Source organism: Vigna umbellata, chromosome 3 (assembly GCF_029865625.1).
Source record: "Vigna umbellata cultivar VRB3 chromosome 3, Vumbellata_1.0, whole genome shotgun sequence".
NCBI classification, from domain to species: Eukaryota; Viridiplantae; Streptophyta; class Magnoliopsida; order Fabales; family Fabaceae; genus Vigna; species Vigna umbellata.
Genome location: NC_142167.1, coordinates 20,914,173 through 20,942,063, shown reverse-complemented (window position 1 = coordinate 20,942,063; position 27,891 = coordinate 20,914,173). Strand labels below are relative to the sequence as shown.

The 27,891-nt window shown below is 32.7% G+C and overlaps 5 protein-coding genes across 7 annotated transcripts; 2 read left to right on the top strand and 3 right to left on the bottom strand.

Moving 5' to 3' along the window:
* Window positions 1–725: 725 nt before the first annotated feature.
* On the bottom strand, window positions 726–3,742 carry PPAN (PETER PAN-like protein). The gene is made up of 7 exons (XM_047313193.2): window positions 3,640–3,742; window positions 3,330–3,533; window positions 2,710–2,940; window positions 2,216–2,308; window positions 1,945–2,132; window positions 1,583–1,776; window positions 726–1,058 (listed from the first exon to the last, which is right to left on the bottom strand). Exons 1-7 carry the CDS (start codon window positions 3,640–3,642, stop codon window positions 937–939), a joined length of 1,035 nt encoding a protein of 344 aa, XP_047169149.1. The 5' UTR covers window positions 3,643–3,742; the 3' UTR covers window positions 726–936.
* A 3,438-nt stretch (window positions 3,743–7,180) lies between these two features.
* Window positions 7,181–11,786, bottom strand: HCF136 (photosystem II stability/assembly factor, chloroplast (HCF136)). Of its 3 annotated transcripts, XM_047313189.2 has the most exons (9): window positions 11,375–11,780; window positions 11,044–11,279; window positions 10,807–10,937; window positions 10,381–10,513; window positions 9,644–9,766; window positions 8,935–9,009; window positions 8,609–8,724; window positions 7,913–7,996; window positions 7,181–7,487 (listed from the first exon to the last, which is right to left on the bottom strand). In XM_047313189.2, the coding sequence occupies exons 1-8, from the start codon at window positions 11,676–11,678 to the stop codon at window positions 7,930–7,932; spliced, it is 1,185 nt and encodes a 394-aa protein (XP_047169145.2). In that variant the 5' UTR covers window positions 11,679–11,780; the 3' UTR covers window positions 7,181–7,487; window positions 7,913–7,929. The 3 variants fall into 3 exon arrangements, 2 of the variants coding, with proteins under 2 accessions (XP_047169145.2, XP_087966236.1); XR_015785070.1 differs by lacking the exons at window positions 7,181–7,487; window positions 7,913–7,996 and having other exon boundaries at window positions 8,678–8,724; window positions 9,616–9,766; window positions 11,375–11,785; XM_088110110.1 differs by lacking the exons at window positions 7,181–7,487; window positions 7,913–7,996; window positions 8,609–8,724; window positions 8,935–9,009 and adding an exon at window positions 9,018–9,061 and having other exon boundaries at window positions 9,616–9,766; window positions 11,375–11,786.
* Window positions 11,787–12,796: 1,010 nt separating this feature from the next.
* LOC124837711 (uncharacterized) lies at window positions 12,797–15,848 on the top strand. Its single transcript, XM_088110525.1, has 6 exons — window positions 12,797–13,446; window positions 13,604–13,756; window positions 13,919–14,041; window positions 14,152–14,196; window positions 14,391–14,974; window positions 15,121–15,848. Exons 1-6 carry the CDS (start codon window positions 12,876–12,878, stop codon window positions 15,793–15,795), a joined length of 2,151 nt encoding a protein of 716 aa, XP_087966651.1. The 5' UTR covers window positions 12,797–12,875; the 3' UTR covers window positions 15,796–15,848.
* Window positions 15,849–20,593: 4,745 nt separating this feature from the next.
* LOC124837712 (disease resistance protein Roq1-like) lies at window positions 20,594–25,370 on the top strand. Its single transcript, XM_088109041.1, has 5 exons — window positions 20,594–21,625; window positions 21,725–22,829; window positions 22,934–23,209; window positions 23,346–24,140; window positions 24,363–25,370. Exons 1-5 carry the CDS (start codon window positions 21,093–21,095, stop codon window positions 25,173–25,175), a joined length of 3,522 nt encoding a protein of 1,173 aa, XP_087965167.1. The 5' UTR covers window positions 20,594–21,092; the 3' UTR covers window positions 25,176–25,370.
* A 166-nt stretch (window positions 25,371–25,536) lies between these two features.
* LOC124837720 (lignin-forming anionic peroxidase-like) lies at window positions 25,537–27,185 on the bottom strand. Its single transcript, XM_047313169.2, has 4 exons — window positions 26,870–27,185; window positions 26,551–26,742; window positions 26,283–26,448; window positions 25,537–26,167 (listed from the first exon to the last, which is right to left on the bottom strand). Exons 1-4 carry the CDS (start codon window positions 27,083–27,085, stop codon window positions 25,770–25,772), a joined length of 972 nt encoding a protein of 323 aa, XP_047169125.1. The 5' UTR covers window positions 27,086–27,185; the 3' UTR covers window positions 25,537–25,769.
* Between the last annotated feature and the right edge of the window lie 706 nt (window positions 27,186–27,891).

Here is a 27,891-nt window from a genome sequence, read left to right as displayed (position 1 = left end):
TATAGCTGCTGATATTCATCCCTACCAATAAAAAACAACCTACTCTATTTAAGGCTTCTGAAACTTCAGACCACCTCCATAATTGCTCAATAGGAATATCTTGCCTACCAGCATTTATTACTCTAAATTTATGTTTTTAACAAAAGCAATTATGTTTTTTAACATAAATATTTTCAGGGCCTCTTTTTCATTTCGACACTGCAAGATATATGTGGGAGCATCCTTGATTTATTCCATTATTTATTTTGGGACATTTTTTGTTAAGAATCAAACTTTTGTTTTATGGTGAAAGATTAATACAAATTTTAGTTTTGTGCCTCGGTTATACTCGACTTGAAATAAAGATATTTTTAATTTTTCGAATCAAATTAAAATAAAAAGAAATCATGTTTGAGATTAGTTTCTGTCGAAAAGTAAATTTTAAGCTGTACAGATTTTACCTTATCAGTATTTCTGGAGTTATTTAGCTTTTTCTTCTGAAAAAATAATTACCAGGGATACATGTGATTCGTCACTGATATTAAGACGAATGTTCTGTAAATCAAACCAAAACAATTACTTACCTTATATGTAAATTGATTTATAGTTAAAGAATTGCAGAAGCAAGAATCTCTTAAGCATTATATCGAAGGGCTTCACTCCCAATCAAAAGACGGAAATATTCTGGTATGTTCTCCCATCCACACATTTGCGTCCAAAATATCAAACCTCATGGAAGCTAGTGGTGAAAGAAAAGTTATAAATAAAATTGATAGTAAAAACGAACATCGTTTGATTACTCTAAATTTATGGATTTTGACAGGAACATTAATTGTATTCCACAACCACCGGAATACTCGATGTGAAAAAATTTCCAGTGGCATCTATCAGTTTTGCAGTGTTAAAATTCTACAACACAAATTGAATGTTACACTACCATCTGATACCACTATGCGACTAATCAAGTTCTTCATCTTCGTCTTCATCTTCACTATCCTCTGCATGTTCTCCTTCTTTCTGGCCTTCTGCGTCTTCTTCACCTTCCATCTCATCACTTTTTTCTTTGCCTCCAGTATTTCCTAATAGGGATGAGTAAGAACAGTAGTTAGTAAAGACTGAAAAGGGTCATGTGGGAAGCATGTGCAAAGAACAAGTTCATTGACAAATGATGCAGGCAATTGAAGACTTCAAATCAGAAGAAAAATGACTAAGGGGATAAGCAATGATCAAGGGAGAAGAGGAAAAGAAAAAAATTAACATGAGAGTTGTTCAAGAAGCAAACACTTCTCTACAGTACATAATCAATTGATTTCAGAAGGATCTCCATGTCTACTATACCAGAAAGTAACAAAAATGACAACTTTAATGACAATGTCATCTATAAGCATCTAGGGAATATGTCTAATGAACTGCTATTCACAACGCTTTCAGTAAAAGTACTTCTGGATTTGGTACTTTCAAATCACGATATGAAATAGCTCGAATGAACTACTATTCACCACGCTTTTAGTGAATATTAAACAGCTAATATAATTGAGGCTTTGATAGAATTTTTAGTAATAATAAAAGAATCTACTTGAGGTCGAAGTGTAGGATGAGGTACCATATTCACTGAAGAGAACTTCACCCGAACACAGTCCCTTCTCAATTTTAATTAGTTGAAGAGTCATCCTGGGTCCAACCTCTTGCAATTTGACAGCACTTTTTGTAGAGGCACGATTAACTCTACCAAGATCACTAGACAAAGTAATTGTTGCTGCTTCCTCGTCAGCTTCACTTTCGGATCCATAGCCAGCCCTTAAAAATCACAAGTTAAATTAGGGAGTGGAAACAACCTGGCTAATTGTTTTGTACAGATAGCAGAATGCAAAGGTCAAAAGGATCATATCATACAGGTTTTCTTCCATATCATCATTCAAAATAAAAAATAAAAGAAAATAAAAACTTGATTATTAATTATCTTACTTTGTGACAAAATCACTAACGTCTTGAAGATTCCTTAGATCAGGAACCTGATGGGTCTGTACAAGTTTTCTTAATCTGCGTGAAACACCTACAGGTTGTAATCTTATGGAATAATGCCGAAAATCAATGAGCTTAGTGTCTTTGTTATAATTAAGCAACAAGATTCTTTGGCAAGTGGAGAGCTTAACCTGAAATAAAAAGTCGTGACAGTAAGAGATGAAGGACTTGGGTGTCAAGTAAGTCATGGATGTGTGTGTGCATATAAACTCACAGTTTTGACATCAATTGTTGGAAAAATATTCTGAAACATGTTAGTTGTAAGCTGTAGAGGTAAATCTCCTCTCACAAATCCAGAAAGCACAATCTGACAAGAAAACAGAGACATAAATGTTAGACAAACAACAAAGATATACAACTTAAACTATCAATAGTTACTATGTAACTGGTTACATCTTTTAAAACCAAAGTTTCATTCAGCTGCAAAAAGTTTCATCTAGCTCCAACAGTTAAGAATGTGTAAGAAAAAAGAGAGAAAAAAAGTTTCATATTCCCTACTTAAATACTACTGGTCTACCACTAGCAGCTAAACCATACATGAAAATGCGAAGAACAGGCGAATGAACTTAAAAAGACTTTAGACGAGTTAATGTCCAGTGCAAGAACTATTATTATCAACACACATACAAACTAAAGAGGTCTTGACCATCTTATCAGTCTTCAACTTGATAAGACTTCAATAGCAAGTGAGTACAGAGAATACTTTACCAAAGCAGAATTTTTGAAAAGATCCTTAGGGCATCTAGGATGTAATTGAGATCGAGCAATGTCAGCAGCCAATGAATATTCATGTATCTTAAACGTAAGAGTAGGCCCTTGAGGGGTTGTTGCAACCCTCAAGTAAGGTGAACTTGCAGTTTTTGACAATATAAAGAAATGCGTGACACCCATGGGTCCAGCAACATTCAGAAAGTCTCTCAAATTATTCCGTTTCTTTTCCTGCAAAATCCAAGACAAAAATTTATACATTGAACAGTAAGACACACAATCTCACTCCAGACGGAAATCATACACCCTTCACACAAAACAATTTCGTCCAAACCGTGTAGACGAAATTCTACCTTCAAATATTAAAATCGACTCCAACTCAACACTGCTTGTTAAGTGTATTAACCCTATGCCAGTTAATCCCCGGGTCTAGGGATTTACTCACAGGAAGATTTGTTTTCAATTTCACAAATTATAAGTTTCACTATATTTATAGTTGCAGGAATACAAAACAAGAAGCAATTTTGAATTCAGTCCTGAAAAGTTCACATCAATCTCTACAATGTTAACCTAAAGATGAACAACGAAAGTTAAGAAGAAGAAGGGAATATTGAATTAACCCTAAGGCTGAGAGCAGTATATGGGAGCATCAACTTTCTGAGGTCCATCTGAAGCTGTTTGAGAGAGGCCGGAATCTTCCCTCGTGAAAAGACAAAACTTTTGGGGATTTTCTTTCCCGTAATAGGATCCACGGTCGGTTGTTCTTCCGGTTGCCTAAGCTTTTTCATCACAAAGGGTTTCCTGAACCCATGTTTGTTCTTCCTCTGTTCCATTCAAGAAGAAGATACGATGAGTTACAATAACGGAAACGATAATCGAAAAGAGAAAAGAGAAAAGAGAAACGCAGAAAAAGAGAGACGGAAACATTACCATTGTTTAAGGTTGTCTGCCGCCGAAAGGGTTTAGGCCCAAAGGAGAAGCACTGCACAAAGGTTTAGAGTATAACTAAATGGAGAACAGTGACAAAGAAAATAGTTTGAATAAGTATTAGGTTATTAATTTAAAATGTATTTTTTAGTATTTAATAAATTTAAATTTCAAACAAATATTTATATTCTATTTGTTACTTTCTTATTAATTTATCTTTAAAATATTTTTACCCTAACTAACCATCAAAGTATTCTTCTATCATTTGGTACGCTGTATATTATTATTATAGAATCACATGTATGGTTAAAACATTTAACAAAAATAAATTTATTTTAATATATATAAAGAATAAAATTGAAATATATATATATATATATATATATATATATATATATATATATATATATATATATATACACACACACACACACTTCAAAACAAAATTTTCTTCGTAAATATAGATAATATTTTAATATCCTTAATTGTGTTACTCATATTTTAACTTAAATAAGAATAAGTGAATGATAAAATCGATACAAATAACATAATAGACTTAAAAAATTAATCTATACAAAATTATTAGACATCTATAGTAACATAAAAAAAACTAGAAAATGTATTTTATTATCCATATTTATTTTGTTAACAAGTGTCATAAAAGTTGTTTTTTTTATTTGACATCTTTAATTTCTCTTTTATTTATATTTTTTTATTGCATGTTTATAGGAGTTATTTCACTTTTTTATTCATTTATTTATTTTTTTAATTCATTTTCAAAAATATCATAAATTAAATACTTGTAATAAAAACAAAATCATATTCTTTAAATTCATTTTTTACTAATTTTAATTTCAAAATGTAGAATTTAAAATTTTAGTAAGATTAAAACAAAAAGTTAAAACTAACATAGATTATTTTAAAATATTTCACTTATATATTTATATTGTTTTCACTATATTAGACGTATATTGATCAAACGAGTCTAACAACACACAATATAAATATAACAAAAAACATTATATTAGTCTAACAATATACACATTATGTGAGTTTGTATATATATTTATTGGACAAGTATAACAAAAACCATTAGAAGAATATAATAAAACACGATAAAGAAGTTTATACATACATTAATTAGATAAGTATAGCAAAAAAATATTACATGAGGTATTACATGAATTGATTAGACGAGTTTAAGCATGATGTACTAATTAAACAAGTTTAAAATTATACATTAGTCTGTACATACAATCACTAGACAAGTATAACAAAAAACATCATGACAAATAATTTTGGGCATTAATTAGACGACTCTCTGAATACTGATCAAATGAATTTGTCAATACAATAATTAAACAAGTCTAACAACAAAAACTAGATGAGTCTCTCCATAAACACATAAGACAAGTCTCACATTATACATTGCACAAGTATGTCTGACCATACACAAATTATATAAGTTTATTAATACATATTAGACGATTTTGTTCATTCACTGATAAACAAGTTTTGTAATACACATTAAATAAGTATGCACGTACATTGATTAGACAACTATGTCCATACACTAATTAAACTACTCTAGCAACAAACACTAAACAAGTATGTTTATATACTAATTAGACACGTCTAGCCGTATACATTAGATAAGTTTGTCTACACACAAATTAAATGGGTTATAAAAATGTATTAGACGAGTTTGGCCTCTCACTTATTAGATGAGTCTTGCAATACATATTACATGAGTATGAATATACACTTAGTATATGAGTATGACAATACACATTATACGAATGTGCCTGTATATTGATTAAACAAATATAACAATATATATTAGGCAAGTTTGTTGATGTAATGATTAAATGAGTCTAGCAAGACATACCAGGCGAGTCTTTCCATACATTGATTAGAATAATGTAACAAAAAAAATTACATGAGAATGTCCATAGAATAATTAGACAAGTTAATTCATACAATGATTAGACAAGTATAAATAAAAATTATCAGAGAAGTGTAGGATTACATTGATTAGATAGACAAAGTAAGAAAGTTAGACGAGTTTGTTGATATATTAATTAAAGGAGTCTAGCATTACACATTAGACGAGTCATTCATATATTAATTAAATAACTCTAACAATATACATTAGACAAGTTTTTGACACACAAATTAGACGAGTCTATTAATACACATTAGTCAAATTTGTTCGTTCACGAATTAGATAGATTTTGCTATAGACATTAGATGAGTATGTTCATACATGAATTAGATGAGTATGAAGAAACATTACAGGTTTAACAATATAGATTAGATGAGTTTGTTCATATACGAATTGAATGAGTATACTAAAAAAATATTATACGAGTCATTGCATATACTGACAAGATGAGTCTAAGAATACACATTAAACAAGTATGTTCATTACCAATCAAACAAGTCTCAAAGACACATAAAACGAGTTTAACAATTTGTTCATTACACAAATTTATCCTAGAGATATCTTTTCTCCCAAATCCATTTTTTCCTATCAACAAAATTAAAATTTAAGAACTTACTTAAGGGTTTTAAGCCCACTGCCATCCAGATACACCACATTGGTAGTTTTTAAATAATTTCAAACATTGGTACTTTTGTTTGACCAAATTTTTTACTTAAAAGATAAGTTGAATCAAATACTTTAAAAATAGCTTATATTTTTTGTCTAGGAAAAAAAGTTTAAAAAGTTAAGTCAATAAACTTAAATATAACTTAAACTAGTTTCTTTCTGAAAACCTTTTTCATCAATTTCTTCCTCTCGCGATATTTCTTCTTCTTTTTAGGGTTGCTGATTACAATTACTGTAACAAATGTGTGCATATTTATTTACATTTTCTAAACTAGACAATCCTTTTAAAGTTTATTGAATCAACTGAATGCACATCAATAAAATAATACAAATAATTAAATAGTATAGATAACATTGAAAAAGATAAAATCATAATTTAACAATACTAATAACGAAAATATAAAATTATTTATAATTTGTTAATATTCAAAATACACAAAAGATAAATACATCATAATATTTAAATTTAGTTTTTAACAAGTTTCTTAAAAGAAAATTACAAATACGTTAAATTTTTAATTTTTAAGGGAAAATATATAAAAAGTATATTTTATAAGATTTTAACATTCAAGACACACATAAAATTAATATAATAATATTTATGTTTATAGTTTAACAATACACAATAGTATTGTTTAAAAGTAACAATTTTTTTTTAAAAAAAGAAAAGAAAATGACATACTTTATTCTTTATTTTGAAGGAAAAATATAATTTATTTTTTAAACATTCATTATAAAAAATTTCATTAACCGGTTTGAAGAAACTTTGAACCAATTCATTGAATTTGTTCAGAAGTTTACTATCCTTTTTAATGAAAATGAGAAATCTTACAACAAACACGATTTCTAAAAGTTATCGAAATATAACTTTTTTTCAACGTAAAGTCGTGTTTCTTAACCAAACTTGAAGCTTGTTAAAAAACACTCAAGTCATTGAAATATAATCTATCGTGTGATAAACTCTCTTATCCAAGAAGTGCTTTTCCAATACTTTACTTCCGCAGTACAACATATGCATTATAAAATTGAATTTTTAATGTAATAATAATGTGGCAATTACAATTTTACATTGACATAATATAGCTCTCTTTACAGTAGTAAAGTTTGTTCCTATACTTCCTCACACTTTTTTTTTGGCACAACAGCAAGAAGTCCATTTGATACCATAGCTTTCTCCACAGTAATGAATGTTAAGCATGGATATGTAATCTGCTACAAAATTGCAATCGAGGCAACAAACCTACAAAATCATTTAATTCAATTATAAAATCAAACAATTCAGATCAACTTTAAAATCAATGATCTGATTATAAAAGAGGAATCATGATCCTATGGTTGAGATCCTGGTAGCTTAACATGCGTTTGTTAACTCCAAAATAAATGCAGCCAAGGAGGATAAACCGAAAATCATATAACCAGCCTTCAGATAATAAGTTCCTGACTGTTGAAGGTAAGTTCAGATTTACTTCATAATTTGGTTTGTCTAGTTAATAGTCGTTATTTTTCTCCCGTGAATTTTTTCTTTCCTTCTACAACTTCTATCCTTTTGTAACCCAGAAAGACAGGAAGGTGCACTTATGTCCTTTTCAGATTCTAAAAACTACAAGTGATATTCAAAGATATGCTGCTAATGTCTTCCAGAATAAGGAGTAAAACATTACTTACCATGATGAATTACAACTCTATCCAAGGTAGCGAAGCAAAACTCCATCATTCCCCAATACAAATCCCTTCTTGTCATCAATGAACCTGCAGCAAGTAGACCATATACAAGAAGATTTTACTTACTCAAGTTTTATAACCTTCAAATTAGCATTAACCAATTCTAAAAACTCCTGTACACTCTTTCCTGGAAATTTTGTCTTTCCGTTATTTTTAAAACATAAAAAATAACAATCTACTACTAGTCAACTGCATTCATAATAAAATTGAAAAGTATCATAAAGACAAATAAAAAATACAAAGGGTAAATTATATTGGCATTCCATAATATTTTTTTTCAGATTGCACATAATATATTTGTTTTCTTTAAGTTTACTACAACCTCCTTTATAAGGGTACACATAAAATTTCTCAAACAATTAGGAGAAATTAGTGAAATTTATAAGGGGTGTTAGTGTAATGTTGTTAAAACAATTAAGGAGTTTTGTACAAGTCTCCAAACATGGGGGTAAGGACAAATCTGAAGAAAGATAGGGCAGATGAGTGTGATTTACTCAAATATAAATATTAAAAAAAAGGCAACATGTGGAGCCTGGTGTGGTTGGGCAGGGAACTTGCCCAAGTAAATTTTAGTTTTTAAAGGGTAGAAAATAAATAGCTATAATTATAAATTTGAGGCTCAGTAATAGTTAGACTGACTTCACTGAGTATAAATTTGCAGCAATGTTGTCAGCAGCTTTGTCACGGATCCATGACTGGCCACCATTAGTAGTTCTCAAAAGAATACCACTTCCTCCTGCTGCCCAAGCCTCATCCTGCATACATAATTTAGCAAATTACATATACAAAAGAATGGCTTCCGCATTGCTCTCTGGTTTAAAAATTAAAACAAATATTGCAAGAACTGTAGAGGCTGAATTAATATTTCAAATGTTTTTTTTTTCTTTTGGAACCTGTGGCTAGACTGATACACGCAAGAATTGCTTACTTAATAATGCAATTCTTTGAATGAAGGAACACTTTACCGTTGAACGATATCCGACATCAAGAATGCCAAAACCCCGGCTTTGAACAGGAACCTCCTCAAATTCTTCAGTTAACTGAAACAATAATTTATATTTGCTCATACTTGGAGAGAAATGAAGCAGACATCTACAGCAAGCAAAAAAGTGCAACAGCGCCAATTATCTCTTATCAACAGATTTTAATTCATCAGTTTAGAAATATATCCTACTTTGTACAATAACAACAGAAACAAAAAGGTTTCAAGCACTTGAAAGCTTTCTTAGAAATAGATCTCATTCCTATAACTCTCTTCAACTTCTCCCTAGTTTAACAAGATGCAACTCAAACATTTTGGGCTAGTTGAATTGGGAACACAGATAAATTTGATAAAACATGTACCAGGCAATCATTATTTTCCAAAATCAATCCATTTCCAAACATGCACTTAGTGTCACACGACAACAACAAAAGGAAAGTGAATGCAAGAAAGATCTTTGATCAAAGACAGAAGTTTCCTTGTTAATAAATGAGAGAAGGGAGAAAAAAGCAGTCTATGAACGTATAACATAAAGATGGAAATGTCCGAGTGAGGAAGGGTAACAAAATTAAAAGTAATTTAAGACTTACGAAAATATTTAAAAGATTATCCACAGTGGCAATGGTAAGAACTGAAATGGAAGACTTTTATCTCACATTCATACCATGCAATACATTCTCAGAATTACTTACACCTGTGCCCTTGCTGAGATAAAGACCACCTCCACGAACAAGAAGCCAAAGACCACCATCAGCTCTCCATCCCATGTTCTGTATTCTTCTGGCAACTGCTCTATTATGTGGCTGCCAGAACGGCTGAAAATAAAATAAAATAAAATAAAACAGGTATTACCAAATATTAAGCAGAAGACAAATCACCAGTCAATGGTATATCTCATGGTTAAATAGAAAAGAAATAATCTATACAAGCCACTATCTGATGTATATATCCTAAGGAAGAGCTAATGCATCACCATAGACTTTAGAATCATCATGCATTGAGAAAGGAAGAAAAGTTTTTTACAGTAAAAAAACTGATGAAAAAAAACAGAGAAAATCCTCTGATTTTGTCTGTTGTTAAATAATTATTTTTCCTCGGAGGTATATTCTATCTAGGGAATCAACTGGATGAAAACAAAGAAAAGAAATTCTAGGACAAATCCAAAAGGAAAGTTTTGTACATCACTTTAGCTTACATTTTGAACCTGACACCCAAGAAGACCCAACATCAAAGAGAATATTTTCATACTTCAGTAACTGATGTAATCTGTTCCACCTGACCAGCTTATGGCTGCTACTTCAGAATTTTCATATTGATAATTTCATTCCAAGCGAACATTTTCTCATAATTCAAATTATAGGAACGGCATAGCACAAGTACCAGACACAACAGAGGCAAAAAAAATGTCATCCTGAAATAAAATCCTCACCTGACCAGGCTCCCAGGTTAAGTAGAAGTTGCCCCGACTTGAGACTGCAACATACCTTCCATCTGGAGAGCGATTGACAGTATTGAAAGTCCCAGTGTAATAGCTTGCACCACTAATACCACTAGAAACTGTTCTGAAGAAGCAACACAGATAGATAAATGCCTTGACAAATAAAAATTGAAAATGTTCAACATTCACATAATACAAAAGATAACCCAATGAATGAGTTTTTGAAGCACAAAGCCAAGTGAGACAAACTTCTTCAACAAACAAACCCATCAACACTCACCGTTCAGCAAAACTCAAACATTTCAATTTTATTAACTCATCACTTACTATTTTGAATGAGTAGCATTAGGACACTACACGCCATATCCGTGACAGTTCAATGCACACATAGACAGTTGTCCATTATTGGAAACTCACCTGTTAAGAGTAGCTGACACAGTTTCCTGAACAGCAGCTCTCCAGTTGTAACCCCTGTTAGCAGTAACGTATATTGCACCTTCGTCAGTGACCATCTCTGCACTCTTCTCACCAGTCGCTTTTATGTACACCTGCAATACATCCCATTACATTTCAGCACAATTTTCACAACACATAAATAAACACAAATATTATTATTAGAATGAATAACAATGCATAAGCATAAGCATAACCAACCATATCCCCTGGAAGTTCAGCGCTGAGAGGTATCCTCTCCCAGCTTTCTCCAGCATCAGCAGTGTACAACAGAATCGCAGGTTTTCCAACTATCCAGCCTTCCTTCCCCTTGAAACTGATAGAATTAAAGCGGTAGTTGAAATCTTCATCTTCGGCAGAGGGAATCGAACGCGGAGCCCAAGTGTTTCCTCCGTCCTTCGTCTCCAGAATTGTTTGCCTCGTCCCGAGAAGAAAACCTAAAATACGAACACCGCTCATTCATTCAACTCCAATTCAAACCAAACCAATAGAATTCAAGGCGAAACGACAGAATATTACAAAATTACAATACCATGGTTGGGGTCGTCAGGGACAAAAGCGATGTCGAGAAGCACGACGCCGGGGTCGATAGGGAGGTACACTCTCTCCCACTCCGAAAGCGTGTCTTCGGCCCTCGCCGGAAAGTGAGGAAGCGAAACCGATATTGCGGCAGTTTCGGCGAGGAAGCGTCTCCTGCTCCGAGAAATGTCGTCGGAAGAAGAAGAAGAAGAAGCTTTGATGAGAAGGCTTCGATTCCGAGGGAAGGTTCGCGAAGAATGTAGAGAAGGCCTGAACAAGGAGGTTGAGTCGATGAAGGTGAATTGCAGAGTGGCCATTCTCGTCTTCTCTGTGTTTTCTCTCTCTACCTTATCCTAACGGCCTTCGCCGGTGATTTCAACCACTTCACCTTCACTCAGTGGTTCACACTAATTCTACTACCATACTTTTTTTTTTCTTTTTTAAGAAAAATATTTCACTGTGAAGTCTAAGATAAATAAATTAGATATATTAGCAGAAAAAATTAAAATAATTATGTTTTTTTAAGTTTAATTTAGATCCAGTGTTTTGCCCAATTATAATATTTTTCTTAATATTGTTATATTAAGTGTAATATAGATATACTAAAAAAAAATTAGACATCTCAAATATTCTATTATATATATAATATCTTTTTTCTTTTTCTTTTATAAAAAATCAATAAAACTTATTTAGTAGAATTATTTCATTTATCTAAAATTAAAAAGTAAACGAAATTAAAAAATATATATATTTTGACACATATAAATTTTTTATATTCGTTTAATATTATTCTTTTTTTTTAAATATAAAAATTTATATTTTTATAATTATTTTATGTTTAATGTTTTATGATGCTATTTTTCTTTCCAATAACTCGTTCTTGTTATATTAATAACAGATCATTTAAAATGATAATTTTTGAGAAGTTGAATTCGAATTAAATTAAACGTACTAGGTTAAATTTGAATCAACGCAAAACGAACACCATTCAAACCTAATTAGGGTAAAAAGCTTAAAGCAGAAAGACATTGATTCTCAATCAGAAACAGCCACTGCGTGGAGAGCTTCTACAAAAGAAAAAACAAATTCCAAACATTCGTAAAGTTGCCTGTGATACTGTGCTATATAATCATTTTTCAATCAAATAAACTCTCTTTTCATATCTGAAACAAAAGTTAATCACTTCTTGAACTTTCTGCGTTCATATATAAGAGAAAACAAGCAGATGAAAAAGAAAAACTGATATACAACAGAGAATAAAAAAACTGCTGACGATATTATCTTTTATTCATGTAAGCAAAGAATTTAGAATAACATCATATATACAGAAGAGAGAAAGTGCAAGAAACTTTCCTTGTGGGACTAATCAAGAATCGGTACACACATATATAAATAATGATATTATACCCTCTTATTTACACATTGCAAAACTAAATCAAAATGCACACATTCAACTATCTAGCTAGAGTGTGCATTGGCAAGTACATATATATATAGCGAGTGAGTTTGCAATAATGGAGAAAGAGAAAGAAATGGCAGAAGGAGTGTTGCAGTTTGATGAGACAACGATAAGCGCTCAAAGAGCTGCAAGGAGTGGAAGCTGGAGAATGTTCAAGACAATCTTGGAGAAAGACCCAAAGCGTTTGATGGAGCCTTTTGACTTGTTTGGGAACACTGCCATTCACGTTGCAACACGTTCCAACAATCCAGGGCTTCTCCGTGAGTTGTTGGAAATGCTGAGTGAGAAGGAGAGGTGGCATGCATTGAGGAAGGGAAATTGTGTGAATAACACCCTTCTCCATGAGATCATCTTCTGTACTACGGTGGAGATGGCTGCTGTTGTGTTGAAGTTTGAGAATGAGGCTGCACCAGAAGACATACCAGAAGACATAACAGAAGAAAAGAAACCATTGCTAGAGATCGTAAATGACTCAGGTGAAACCCCTCTCTTCAGGGCTGCTAAACTCGGCAGGCTTAAGATGCTCAAGTATATGGCCAATCATGCTGAGGGTGACATAAGAAGGCTTTTTGTTAGATCGGACAAATATTCCATTCTTCATGCAAGCATTCTTGGACAGTTTTTTGGTACGTATGTGTCTCGTTATGTGTTCTATATCTCTATCTTACGTTCTGCAACACTTGTAAAGACAAGTGTTGAATTAAGAAAAGCTAAAGAATATTACTTTTCAAGATAGTATATAAAGAAAATGACTGGGGTGTTGCTTCTATCTTTCTGGTACAGATGTTGCTATCTGGTTGTTGAATATGGATGAGAAACTAGCTCAACACAAGGATATGAATGGAATGACATGTCTTCAACTTCTATCTAATATGCCACTTGTATTTAGGAGCCAAGCCCCTGCCATGGGAGCAGTGAAGAATCTTATATATAACAGTACATATCTCTTGTCTCAATTTTCCATTTTCCCAAATCCACATATATTATGTTTCGATCAATTTTTTCAAAAGTCACACTTTACCTTTGAATATAATGGGTATATAGACACACACACACAACATAATCTGGTGCTCATGGATTAAAATTTGGCTGACACAGTGCTTCCTGAGGAAGGATATGAAATCCATGATGATGATGAAAATGGCAGTGCTGATGACTACACACGTCAAAGGAACGATATAGAAAGTGGCCAACAAGACAAGGCAAAGTTGCCTAGTTCAGGTACTCCTGGTCATGAAAATTGTTTGTTAATGTGCAGGCATAATCACCTCATTCACACACACAGGGATTAAGAAAATGAAATTCCTAATGGAAAATATAAACCATTGCAGTTCTTTCGAGGATCAACTTTGCTATTTGGAGAACTCTGGCAAAAGGTTACAAGTTACAGCTAGCTTTAATTATTAACAAATGTTATATTTTATTTTGTTCTCATGCGATCTGATTTAACATGGGTAAGACTATCTCATCCTCAAACATCTGTCAACTACTGACAAAACAAACTAGATTAACTGTGTCTTATAGTTAGTTTCTGTTTGATCGGTTTTATGCATGATCATGCATTTTGCAGAGTTTGATGGGATTGGACGTATATGGCAACTAAAGAAGCAGCATAAATTAGCAAAGCATCTGTCTGAGTTGTTAGTGGAGAAGGACTTTTCATGGCAGATTTCGTTTCACGAAAACTTCCAACCCTTGATTGTATTGCCGGTTCTTTCCTCCAAATCCGACAGGATAAAACACCTTCACCACACGAAGGAGATGCACAAGATCAACAGTGAAATGTCTCGTTCCAGAAGTTCCAGACCTATAACCACCGCAACAAGTTTTCCCCATTCTCAGAACTACACGCCACTTCTCATGGCAGCTGGCTCAGGAATCGTGGAAATCGTTGGGAAAATAATTGACAGGTTTCCGGAGGCCATTTGTCACGTTAGCCAGGATGAACACAACGTTCTACACATGGCTGTGAAGCACCGTCAGCTGAAGATCTTTAACATGCTAAAGAAACATTCAGCATTCAAATCATTGATATTCCGGATAACAGCAGAAGGTCGTACTCTCTTGCACCAAATTTCGAGAATGGAATTTTACGTAGAACAGCACCTACCTGGTGTTGCATTCCAACTCCAAGACGAGTTACGCTGGTACGAAGTAAGCTTCTATATTCATCTCACCCTTTACAAGAAAAAATTACTGCATAGTCTAACTCTAATATTGTAGCCATTGCCCATTTTCACTTGAGATTTTGTTAAGCTTTTAAGATTCAATTACTCACTACTTGAATCTGTGGGGTGCAGCGAGTGAAAAACATTGTTCCAACATACTACCTGATGCACTGCGACAAAGACGGGCTAACAGCGGAAGATGTTTTGGAAATGGAACATCGGGAGATGCACAAAGAAGCAAAAGGGTGGATTAAGGAAACGGCGCAGTCATGCTCAACCGTGGCTGTCCTTGTAGCCACGGTGGTTTTTGCGGCGGCCTACACCATCCCAGGTGGCACTAATCAGAACAATGGCACGCCTTTGTTTCTGGGTTCTCGTGTGTTCCTGTTTTACACCGTGACGGACGTTGTGGCACTTGTGAGTTCACTGGCATCAGTGGTGATGTTTCTGTCAATCCTGACATCCCCTTTTGAGCTGTGGGATTTCCGAAGGTCTCTGCCGCAAAAACTGAGCTTAGGGTTTGCATGTCTCTTCTTCTCGCTGGTGTGCACGATGCTGACATTCAGTGCAACAGTTTTGCTGACCATTCGGTTGGAGAATCACAAGAAATGGGCTTCGGTTTTGTTTTGCTGTGCTGTGTTCTTTCCTGTGGCATTCTTTTGGAGAATGCAATTTCCACTTTACAAGATGATTCAACGTCTCGCCAAGCGCCTCTTCAAGACGCTAAGACAAGCAGTGCCGACAACGTTTGTCAAATATTCCAGGAAAAGGGCTCAGACAAGAAATTATAACGTTATCAATGACTAGCTAGCTTGTTATACATGAAAAAACAATAACTAATTCATGTCATCTTAATGAAATTTATTTTATATAGAGTATGTAAATATAATAAATTAGTAAGAAAATGACATATAATATTAAAATATTGTAAAAAAATGTGTATTAAAATATATATATATATATATATATATATATATATATATATATATATATATATATATATATATATATATATATATTAAGTAAAACTGATATATAACACAGAAAAACTGAATATATATCTTTTTCCTTTATTAATGCAAGCAAAGAATGGTGACAGAACTTTAGAATAATATAAAATATATATGGAAACAGAGAAAGAGTGCAGTGCAGGAAACTTGTGGCACTATCAAGAATCTGTACACACATATATAAGTAATGATAAACCCTGTTATTTCCACCCATGCAAAATAAAATTAAATAAAGGATTTTTTAATTAAATTAGCTTTTAAGAAATGTTTCAGTTTTAGAAATATATTTCAGTTTTTAAAATTAATATTATTTTAGAATTAAAAAATCAAAATTGAAATATTATGAATATTTAATATTTATTTTCTATATATATATATATATATATATATATATATATATATATATATATATATATATATATATATATATATATATAATATGAATAAAATACAACAATAAATATATTTCCATATATTTCATATACCTCTCTTGTTTCTAAAAACCCTAAAAAATTCCCAATAATTTTGAATAGTGTGTCTCCATGTTATTATTGGAAACTTCATGGATAAAATATACTGTTTGTAAATTAACAAGGGAGGAAAGGTGCGTGGAATAAAATAGACGGAAAGTACAATTAAGAAAATAAATAAATAAATGTTTTATTTGACCAAGGTTTCTCTATTAACCATTGTTACCATGCTATATTTAACTGTTTGCCACTCTAATGGTTAATTTAATTATTTTATTTGACCAAAGTTTTTCTAATCATTAATCAATTTGACCTTTTTATATACTTTTGCTAACGGTAATTGTATGATTAGTCAGTTTGACTTTTTTATACACACTTTTGCTAACGTATTTGTAGTTGACTTTCTAATTATAACAATTATCTATTCTGAATTTGATTATTTATATAGTTGCCATTCTTGACGTTGACAGTTTGTCAAACATAAAAAAGAGAAAGTTCTCATCCAAACTTTATTTTCTTTCGAAAAAAAAGTATTATTTTCTTAATTTGACTTTATCATACATTTAAGTGACTAGTAAACTCTTATCAAAATAAAACAAATAGTTTTTTTTTTAATGTACACATTATCTACAATAGTTTGTAAAATTTATAATTTTTTTATATATGTGAGTAAGTTTTTTAGAAAATAATTTAAAAGGTAATTCACATCTCTCATGAAGTCAAATATATAATTAACAAATATAACAATGGTATGTATAAATTTTTATTTACTTCTTTACTAAAGAAATCGTATGACTTATTTTGTGATTGTTCAAATTGTAAAATAAAAAAGAGAACAAACGTTCTTATCTTAATTTTAAAATTGTATCGTTTTCATTACAATGATTTTTTCAATATTTTCTATTTTATTTTCGATTTCAAACACTTTATTGTTTTATTTCTAAAATTTTGATATATTTTATATCTAATTATATATCACCATGTGTATGAATGACAAATAAACTTATCTTATAAGTATTGTTTAAACTCTTATATTTTGACAAAAAATTTCTGTATTGATTTATTGATTGGGTATGGATAGGTATGGGTAATACCTATATATATTGTTTCTAACTCCATACCCCTTACAATATTTTATCATGTTATCTCAAGCATTAAATTATTAAAATATTCACAATTTATTATATATATACTTTTTCTTTTATTACTATTTTAATAATTTGGCTTATTCTATATTTCAAAATTCACTCACATTTTTTTATGTGGTTATGTTAAAGTGATTTATTATGAATTTCAGTAAACCAAATAGTGTTTAGATTTAATATTTTATTAGTTTTACTTATTTTTAATATTTTCATTCTTCTTAAATGTTTGACTGGTAATTTCGAGTGTATAATAACATAAATCATTCACTTTTATTAGTTTTTTTTTAAATAATTAATTAATATTAAAAGAGTAAGAAAAGTGGCAAGGGTATGTCCATTATCCGCATTGCCGCCCCACATTTTCCTAATTTTATCTTGGCATTGCAATACCTCACAATACACAAGAAAGAAAGAGGAACATACTTTTCTTAAATTATTTTTAAAATTGTCTTATAATTGTATAAAAAAAAATCATTAAAACATAATTGGTTAGAAATCTCACGTTCATTACCGCTTATCAAATCATAACGTATAAGTGGAATATAAATTTCCTTACATACTATCAACTATAATTTTTTTTTTCAAATGGGAAGTCCTTCATACAACAAGTTTTCATTTGGAAATTTTCATAGAAAAAAAAAACAAAGATAGAAATTTTTAAAATAGTGAAAATTATTTATATAATTTAAGTTATTGATTAATGAAAAATAAATATAATAATTAAAACAATCTAAATATAAATATTTTTTTTCGTTAATAATTATTTAAAGGAGTAATTATAGTTTATAACCATATGATCAGCCACGATTCAAACAGTCATCAATCTGAATGATTTTTGAGTTTGGAATCAAAATTCAGATGTACGATCGTCTGGTCAGTTAGAACCCAAACCGTCAACCATCAATTCGAACGATTATTTAGTTCAGATAACTATAACCTGAACAATCAATCATCAAGTCAATCAAATACCCCAACCACATGTCATTGAGACTGAACAATTGTCTGACAAATTGAGCAAAAGTTTATGTGACCGAATGGTATGAACAATACCAAAGCATATCAAACCTTAAAATTGATTAACTCAAGGTTAAAACATGATTATAAATGTATAAATAAAGGATTGAGGTAAGAAAATAAGTTATACATTAATTACAACATTAATTATTATTTGTCTAAGTTAATCTTACTTTGAGGGAATACTTTTGACAAATATCATCCATTTAAATTCATAAGAAACTTCTCATCAAATAGAACTTCGACACACATTAAAAATCAAACAATTGATTTTGATCTCAAACTGAAATAGTAATAATTAATAAAAATATTTCTTTTATATAAAAAACACCATTTCCTTTTATTCATAGTTATTACCATTAATATTATTTTGACTAAATAAATTTTAAAATTATATAAATAAAAAGGGTTAAATATGTTTTTCGTCCCTTAAGTATCACACGTTTTAGGATTTAATCCCTACTCAGAACTTTGATGGTTTTTAGTCCTTAAACTTTTGAAACTCTGAGTTTTAGTCCTTCAAACTGAACGGTGTTAAGTTTTAGGGGAGGTGGCAAACGGCGTTGCCACGTGAAAAATCAACTGCCTTCTTCTCTTTCTGTCGATTAACTTTGCAAATGAGATTAAGTATGTTAAGTGATTGGCACGTGCTTGATTGAAATCAAATTAACAATTAGGGTTCTTAATTGGGGAAAAGTTAATTTTTTCAATTGGGAAAAACTATAATTGTTAATTCTCCATAATCCCAATCCCTGTTGCAACCCCAAGAACGTTGGAGTATGAGTTGTGTGTAATGAATAGGTCCTTTCAAGACGCACTGACACAACCTCCTCCTTCTCTTGAAGAGCTTCGGCTTCTTCTGGGGTCAATTCCACTGCAAATTCATCCATCACATTGCGGTATAAGAAAATAATGTGCCGCGGGTTCTGATCAGATTCCAAACTGGATGGAAGGAGTGAACGGTACCAACCAAGCAAGTCCTTAGACCGAAGAGAATCACCACCCTCATCAGACCTTTCAACGCAAACAATGTAAGTTAGCAAGCTGTTTTGAACATTGATTTCTTTAGTTGGAAGATAATGTTCCTCTATTGCTTTGGCGAATTCTGGATTTTGGTGTGCTGAAGTTGTTAGACATACACTAATCAGCGCGAAAATAAGAGCAAGAACATCAACACGGGGAAGAAGAAGTGGCAATGGAGGATTCTCCATAATCTCAGTCCCTGTTGCAACCCCAAGAACCCTAATTGCCCAATTAACTTTTCCCCAATTAAACACTTAAAATCTCAGTTCAGCACTTAAACATCCCACGTGGCAGAGAGTGAAGGCAGAGATCAGTGATCACGTGGCATCGCCCTTTGTCACATCCACAAAAACTTAACACCGTCCATTTTTAAGGACTAATACTCAGAGTTTCAAAACAATAAGGACTAAAAACCATCAAAGTTCTGAGTAGGGACTAAAAACAAAATCGTCTGATACTTCAGGGACTAAAAACATATTTAACCCAAATAAAAAATCAAAATTGACTTAGAATATATTTTTTAATATAAGATTATTTTTATAAATTTACATTTATATTTACTTAATATGTAATTTATTTAGGTAACAGAGGATAAAAATAAACTATTTAAAAAAATGAATTCTTATGCCGAAAAGATGAAAAACAAAAAATAGTGCTATTTATATAAATATTTGGTACAACATGTCATTGGAGTAAATAGTCAAAATTCCCATTTGTATTTTTATTTCTAACACCACAAAATAATACTTGGAACAAAGATAAAAAGAGGACATGATGAGTAATGGTTTATGAATATAAAAGAAGAGAGATAAAAAGAAAAAGATAAGTGTATAATAAATTTAGACAAAATGAAGGTTTTGATAAATATTTATTTATTTATTTTTGGATATGAATGTAATTAGAAACCACTTTATGTACTTTTGTATTTTGCTGATAAAAAAAAAGTAAAAAGAAAATTACTTCAAAAAGACTACGCGCTGGTAAACGAAAACCACCTCGACGGGATCAGAGTAAGCAACAATGTCGAATCAGGCCGCTCCTTGCCGTGGATTCACAGGCGGCCACCAGCTTTCTCAAAATCAATAAGAGGAGATCTGGTGCACTATAGTAAAGTCGTCCACATCCTGATTCAGTTTTCAATAAACATTTTAGATGTTCAAAGGCATAATGCGAGATGAATTTTATTCTTTCTCTATCATATTTATTACTTATTTTATAAGTAATTTATTCAATGATCATGCTTCATTATGTTATACTGTTTATATTATAGTTGTACAGTGATTTTGAATTAATCAAATGATACGTCGTGCATACCACGTTTTCATTATTTTAAATAAACTATTTTAGGCATAACTTGAGATGAGTTTTTCTCTTTTTATTATTCTTATTACGTAAAACCAACATTACTTTTCTTATATAAGTTGTAGCATGTAGTGTTTGAAATGCAGGATAATTGTATTGAAAGCTCATATATTGAGAATACAATGATGGGAAATGATGGTGCAATGTTTGAAACCAAGTGTAGGTATGATGTTTTCCTTAGTTTTAGGGGAGAAGACACTCGTCTCACATTCACTTGTCATCTCTATCATGCTTTGTGTCGGAAGGGAATTATCACCTTCATGGATGATGGAGAACTCAAGCTTGGAGAGCAGATTGGTCCAACACTTCTTAGGGCAATTGAAGAATCGAGCATCTCAATTGTTGTTTTATCAGAAAATTATGCAGATTCTTCATGGTGCCTTGATGAACTCGTGAAGATCCTCGAGTGTAAGGAGTCAAAAAACCAGCTAATTTGGCCAATCTTCTACAAAGTGAATCCCTCAGATGTGAGACATCAGAATGGAAGTTATGGTGAGGCCATGACTAAGCATGAAAAAATGTTTGGAACAGGCTCAGAGAAGGTGCTCCAATGGAGGTCAACCTTGAATGTCATAGCCGATATGACAGGAGAGCATCTGAAATCTGAACAAGGGTAAGTAATACGACATGAAGTAGCCTTATTCTATTAAATGATTATAAAAAATATATATTTACTGATGAATGTATATATGGATGATTGTTCATGTATTAGGAGAGATGAATCCAAGTTTATAGAAGAACTTGTTAGCAAGATTTTCATGATAGTGTCTCCTAAATATTTGTCAAGTGATGAGCATATAGTAGGACGAGAGTATCGAGTTAAAGAACTGAAATCACTTCTAAACCTTGAGTCTCCTAATATCACATTGTTAGGGATTCATGGAACAGGTGGAATTGGCAAAACCACACTTGCCAAAGCTTTGTATGACTCCATTTACAAGCAGTTTGAGCGTTCATGTTTTCTTTTCAACGTTAGAGAAAATTCAAATCAAATTAATGGTATAGAATTTCTGCAACAAAGGCTTCTATCAGAGATCCTTGAGGACAGTAAAATTCAGCTGGCAAGTAAAGCAGAAGGAACCAACAGAATAAAACGCAGTCTATATTCAAAAAGAGTTCTCATAGTTCTTGATGATGTTGATGACATTGAACAGTTTAAAAATTTGGCAGGGAAAAGATTTTGGTATGGTAAGGGGAGCAGAATCATTGTAACAACAAGAGATAAACAATTACTTGATGTTGGTAGGATCAACAACAGATATGAAGTGAAAGTGCTAAACAACCAAGAGTCTCTGGAACTCTTCTGTCAAAGTGCCTTTGGAAACAGTTGTCCCGAAACAAACTATGAAGATCTGTCAAATCGTGCAATAGGCTGTTGCAAAGGCCTTCCACTGGCCTTAAAAGTTCTGGGCTCCCATATGATTGGAAAAGATTTTGTTGGATGGGAGGATGCGTTAAAAAGATATGGAAAGAGTCCACATCGAGATGTTCAAAAAGTTCTCAGAATAAGCTATGATAGCTTGCCCTTCAATGAGAAAAACATTTTTCTCGACATTGCATGCTTCTTCAAAGGGCAAAGATCAGAATATGTAAAGAGAGTATTGGATGCATGTGACTTCAACTCAGGAGATGGAATTGATACATTAGTTAATAAATCTTTATTAACTGTTGACAGCCAAAACAAATGTTTGGAGATGCATGACCTGATACAAGACATGGGTAAAGAGATTGTCAAAGAGGAATCATGGACTGAAATTGGTGAACGCAGCAGATTGTGGTTTCACGAAGATGTTCTTCAAGTACTTGCTGATGATATGGTAAGTGATAGTTCCCAACTTTGTTTCTAGATTTTTATCATTTTCAAACATGTTAGCTTAAAGTTTTGACAACATATTTAATGTAACTTGTGATTATTTTAAAGGGAAGTGGGAAGATTCAAGGACTAATGCTTGATCCCCCTCACAGAGAAGAAATTAATTGTACTGAAACTGTATTTGAGAAGATGAAGAATGTTAGAATTCTCATTGTTCGTAATACGAGCTTTTCACATGAGCCTAGTTATCTCCCAAATAACTTAAGGCTACTTGATTGGAAGAATTACCCTTCACAATCCTTCCCTTCAGAATTTTATCCCAGGAAAATTGGGGCATTCAATTTAAGTAGAAGTCCTGTACTCGCACTGGAAGAACCATTTAAGGTACAGGTGGTTTTTGTTTAGATTACTCGATCTAACTGTAGATAAACATTTGTTCTTTCAATCATCTTCCTCGAAAACAATTGACATGATGTGGATGAATTGTTGTTAATTAATTGATTTACTTACGTTTTTGCAGAGATTTCAGCTTTTGACTTATATGAATATATCTTATTGTAATATGGTTACTGAATTTCCCGATGTGTCTGGGGCCAAAAATTTAAGAGAATTGAGACTCGATGGATGCGAGAAACTGGTTACTATTCATGAATCAGTTGGACTTCTCGCTAACCTTGTTTTTCTAAGTGCTTCAGAATGCATCCTACTCTCAAAGTTTGTGCCAACAATGTATTTGCCTTCTCTCGAATACCTTTCCTTAAACCTCTGCATAAAACTAGCATTCTTCCCAGAGATCAGTGGAACGATGAACAGCAAATTGAAGATTAATATGTTGGATACAGCTATTACCGAGCTTCCAGAATCAATTGAGAAACTTACTGGGCTTAACTATCTTGACATGACAGATTGCAAGGAACTTCAACATATACCAGGTAGCTTATTTATGTTGCCAAATTTTGTCACATTAAAAATTGGAGGATGTCGTCGGCTTCGAGAGTCATTTACAAGGTTCAAAGGAAGTCATTCAGTTCGCCCAAAACTTGAGACATTACATTTCGACAATGCTGATCTATCAGAGAAAGATGTTCGTACGATTATTTACCATTTTCCTAACTTGAAAGACTTAAATATATCGTGCAACCCAGTTGTGTATCTCCCAGCATGCATTAAAGAATCTACTAACTTGACAAGTCTTCACCTGAGGTATTGTGATGTGCTTCAAGAAATTCCAGAACTGCCGTCAAGAGTTCAGAAAGTAGATGCAAAATACTGCTATTCCTTAAGTTCGAAGTCATCAAACATCTTGTGGAGTCAGGTTAAGTAGCACTTTTTACTAATATATATTTACATAGCCAACAACGTATCTTGGTCTTTAGGAGATCTTTTTGTGCCTAGTTCCACAATTTCCTCTGCATATTATTTCATTCTAACAAAACAAAATATATAAGAATGGAAAACTCAAACCTATGTAGTTTACAGTGGAGTTTATTAAAGGACATATGTAAGTTTCTTTTCTGGTTCGTGGGATGTTTCACAGGTCCGTAAAGAAATGAAAAGATTAGAAGTGGGGATGCCAGAAAGTGACATTCCAGAATGGTTCGACCATGTTAATGAGGGAGGGTTTCCTGTTTTCACTGCCCGTAGAAAGTTCCCAGCTGTTGTTCTAGCTTTAGTGTTTGGTGTAGTGGATGCCAAAGCCGACAGAGAAATAATGGAAGGTCGCTGGAGAACTGTCGGAATGCACTTATTCATTGAAGGTGAACGCAGACGGTACCATAATTTCAGCGTGGCCGAGAATCATGTGTTGCTGTGTAACCTACGAGTTTTGTTCAGTTTGGAGGAATGGGAGGATGTAGGATTTGGGGTTGATGAGGATTGGAAGACCGTACAAGTTTTCTGTGAAACAAATTTGAGTCTATGTTCATGGGGAGTGTATGTCTACAAAACTGAGACCAACATGGATGACATCAACTTCATGACTCAACATCCAAGTTCCTCTTTGGTGTTGAGTCGTCACAAGATGATCAGTGATATGGATAAAATAGAAAGCAAGATAATAAGTTTGAATATACCACAAATGCATAGGGAGTTTCATATGTGGAGCACTGCAGCTCGAAAACTCCGCTCTTTTAAAGGTGAAAGTAGTCGAGTGTTGGAAAAAGCATCGAGAAGGGTCATGGCCTTGAGAGGGGAGGAAGGAAGATCAGGAATGAACATTGAAGACGAGAGGGACAAGGAGTTGGATGCGCAGTTGGATATGCTGGCAACTGCAGAACTTGATAAACATTTTCATTATCCTAACAATCACACTGCTGAACCCTTTACTTCACAATATTGCCGTATACTTTGAGGAAGTAGAGAAAGTGAAGGAATATTGCTAGATACCCTCTTCTGTAGTGCAACTTATTCGTTTATCACATAATGCATATATGAACCTCAAGATTAGAATGCTGATTGTTCGGAACACTCATTTGATTGTGGCAACAATATCTGTGAAATAACTTAAGGTTGCTTGAATGGATTAAAGAATTTGTTTACTTAACAACTCATGATGTGAATTCCGGCTATATTGTATAAATTGTATTTTTACTTATATATTAACAATTGATTCTTAAAACACGTGGCAATTTCCTAACTGTTATACTGTCTACAGGGAAAAAGATAATAATTCACATGAGAAAGGTAGGCCTTGTGTTGTGTTGGGGAATCTCCACTAAATCATAAAAACACAGCTCGTTTGACCAATCTTCTACAGAGTGGATCCCTCAGACGTGAGGCATAAGAATGAAAGTTATGGCCACTAAATAGAATTTCGTTTTCATAAATTGATAAGAATACATACAGTTAGAACTAAATACAATTGACGAATGAAATAGAAACAACAAACAATTGAATAACGAATTATTAAAACTTTAAAAAACAGGAGGGAAGGCAAAAACTTGACTTAGTTGACAGAGCTGCAAATCTTTCTGATGATTCCAGCTGATCCGGTTAATGGTTCAATATCTCCCATTTTGATCATAGCAGCTGCAAAGTCAGACTTAAAAGTTGTAGGATTTTTGCTGTATTCGGACACAATAGAATCTGTAGAGCCTCCACTGAATAGAACTTGATCTGAGTGAAGAAGACCCTTCTTCTGAATCAAATTCTTGAAGTAGTTGTTGTCAAATGAATTAGGTGTCACCAAGTCTAGTGCTGCCAATTTCTTGTCATTATCATCACTGACAACTAATGGACAACCCCGTTGGCGGGTGCTTGCAAATCCAGCATCAATATCACTTGCATTGTTGTAAATCCTTCCACGGAATGTCGAACACTGAGCTTGTCCAATTGTGTGAGAACCTGCATGCATTAACATACACAACATTTCTTTAATATATAATTCTCTCACCCTTAACTGTACAAACATAAATTAGTAAATGTTTTCAAACATATATATGATAAATGAATCAATTACCAGACAGAGTAACCATGTCTTTTGCAGTGAGTCCCTTCTTTTCGAATCTAGAAATAAGAATGTCAAGATCGTCTGTGAAAAGTGGAAGGTCACTGGTAGCTTCACTTTTGCTTGCTGTGGTAGAATCTCTTCTTCCAAGTTTCACAGTCCATGATGGACCACCCACCTGATCAAGAATTCAGAAAAAAATGAATGATTAAGTCATTAATTGCTATATATTATTAGGTTAAAACCATCAAACATTTGTCAATCTGAGTTTGTTACTCACAGCAAATGATGCATCACGAGCAGCTACTGCCACAATGTCTGCACATGATACAACTCCTGGACACACTTTCTCCACCTCAGTTTTTGCTTCATCGATGACATTAAATCCTCTTACTGAGTTAAAGTTCTGAGGTGCAGTCTTTTCGCTCTCGATGGAGGGGCTATCATCAAGCAAAATCGATGCATCACAACCCTGCAATGCATATGAAAACATTCTCAGTTATTGTTGATGAATCTATGCTCCAAATTAAGCTTAAAAGTACATACATATATACGGTATCAATTAATGAATACAAATGAACTAATGTGTATATATATACCTGAACAAAACAGTCATGAAAATGAAGACGAATGAGAGATGCAGCCATGCGGCGTTCCTTGGAAACTGCAGTACGAATGACAGTTCTGATGGTGGAAAGTGCATTGGGACACGTACTGTCATAAAACTTAGAAGACAATTGTGCATCAGATATTGTGGCTAACAACACCAACGTAGTGACAACAAAACTTGCTATGCTTGAAGTTCTGCACGCCATCTATGAATGTCACGTTCCAATATTAAATACAATGAACTGAATCAATTATTTAACTCAACGCTGAAGAGAATAATTGGTATTAATTGAACAATAAAGAAAGAGAATGAAGATGAAGACGATGGAAAAAGACGGTGGAATGGCAGTGAATTTATAGGAGGTTTTAGTTTGTGTTAGAATCATTCGCAGTCATTAAAATCTGCTCAACGCGGTGTTGTGCTAAAGGTGGCAGCTTACCATATACATTGTACGAAAGCTTTTGGACCAATTCTTGTATTCATTATCCTTTGTTGTTTTGTCGCTAATTCCAGCTGGTGGTATGTTCGTTATTTTGACATTTTCTGTTTTGAATATATCTTAGTATAAGGAAAAACTTTGCATGTAATAAGTGATGACAAGCTCTTCCTCGTATATGTGCATGAACGGTGGGTAGTTTCCAAGATAATGCAGAACAAACTTGTACGAACATGTTTGTCTGTTTGTGTTGTACCATAATCACAGACACGTGCTACAATATATATTGAATTTTCATTTTGAATATTGTGTATGCATATGTACTTAGTTATTAGTATTGGAAACTTTCAAAATCAAATATATTGTATAATTTGTTTGTAAATTAGCATGGGAGGAAAAGTGCGTGGAATAAAATAGATGGAACGTACAATTAAGAAAATAAATAAATAAATAAATAAATATTTTATTTGATCAGGGTTTCTCTATTGAAATTTTTATCGTCTCTCAGGCATAAATATTGTACTGTTTAGCATCTAACCATTGTTACCATGCAATATTTAGTGGTTTTGCCACTC

What these genes read in the sequence shown, in the direction of transcription:
- PPAN (XM_047313193.2), bottom strand. An exon ending in ATACTGCTCTCAGCCTTAGG is followed by an intron (nt 2,941 to 3,329) that starts GTTAATTCAATA and finishes TGGATTTTGCAG; the next exon opens with GAAAAGAAACGGAATAATTT. An exon ending in GTTAGTGATTTTGTCACAAA is followed by an intron (nt 1,777 to 1,944) that starts GTAAGATAATTA and finishes GTGATTTTTAAG; the next exon opens with GGCTGGCTATGGATCCGAAA.
- HCF136 (XM_047313189.2), bottom strand. Translation starts at nt 11,678, where the DNA reads ATGGCCACTCTGCAATTCACCTTCATCGACTCAACCTCCTTGTTCAGG. An exon ending in CCCTGACGACCCCAACCATG is followed by an intron (nt 11,280 to 11,374) that starts GTATTGTAATTT and finishes TTCGTATTTTAG; the next exon opens with GTTTTCTTCTCGGGACGAGG. An exon ending in GTGTCAGCTACTCTTAACAG is followed by an intron (nt 10,514 to 10,806) that starts GTGAGTTTCCAA and finishes TTGCTTCTTCAG; the next exon opens with AACAGTTTCTAGTGGTATTA.
- LOC124837711 (XM_088110525.1), top strand. Translation starts at nt 12,876, where the DNA reads ATGGAGAAAGAGAAAGAAATGGCAGAAGGAGTGTTGCAGTTTGATGAG. An exon ending in TTGGAGAACTCTGGCAAAAG is followed by an intron (nt 14,197 to 14,390) that starts GTTACAAGTTAC and finishes TGCATTTTGCAG; the next exon opens with AGTTTGATGGGATTGGACGT. An exon ending in ACGAGTTACGCTGGTACGAA is followed by an intron (nt 14,975 to 15,120) that starts GTAAGCTTCTAT and finishes TGTGGGGTGCAG; the next exon opens with CGAGTGAAAAACATTGTTCC.
- LOC124837712 (XM_088109041.1), top strand. Translation starts at nt 21,093, where the DNA reads ATGCAGGATAATTGTATTGAAAGCTCATATATTGAGAATACAATGATG. An exon ending in AAGTACTTGCTGATGATATG is followed by an intron (nt 22,830 to 22,933) that starts GTAAGTGATAGT and finishes ATTATTTTAAAG; the next exon opens with GGAAGTGGGAAGATTCAAGG. An exon ending in CACTGGAAGAACCATTTAAG is followed by an intron (nt 23,210 to 23,345) that starts GTACAGGTGGTT and finishes ACGTTTTTGCAG; the next exon opens with AGATTTCAGCTTTTGACTTA.
- LOC124837720 (XM_047313169.2), bottom strand. Translation starts at nt 27,085, where the DNA reads ATGGCGTGCAGAACTTCAAGCATAGCAAGTTTTGTTGTCACTACGTTG. An exon ending in CTCGTGATGCATCATTTGCT is followed by an intron (nt 26,449 to 26,550) that starts GTGAGTAACAAA and finishes ATTCTTGATCAG; the next exon opens with GTGGGTGGTCCATCATGGAC. An exon ending in AGACATGGTTACTCTGTCTG is followed by an intron (nt 26,168 to 26,282) that starts GTAATTGATTCA and finishes TAATGCATGCAG; the next exon opens with GTTCTCACACAATTGGACAA.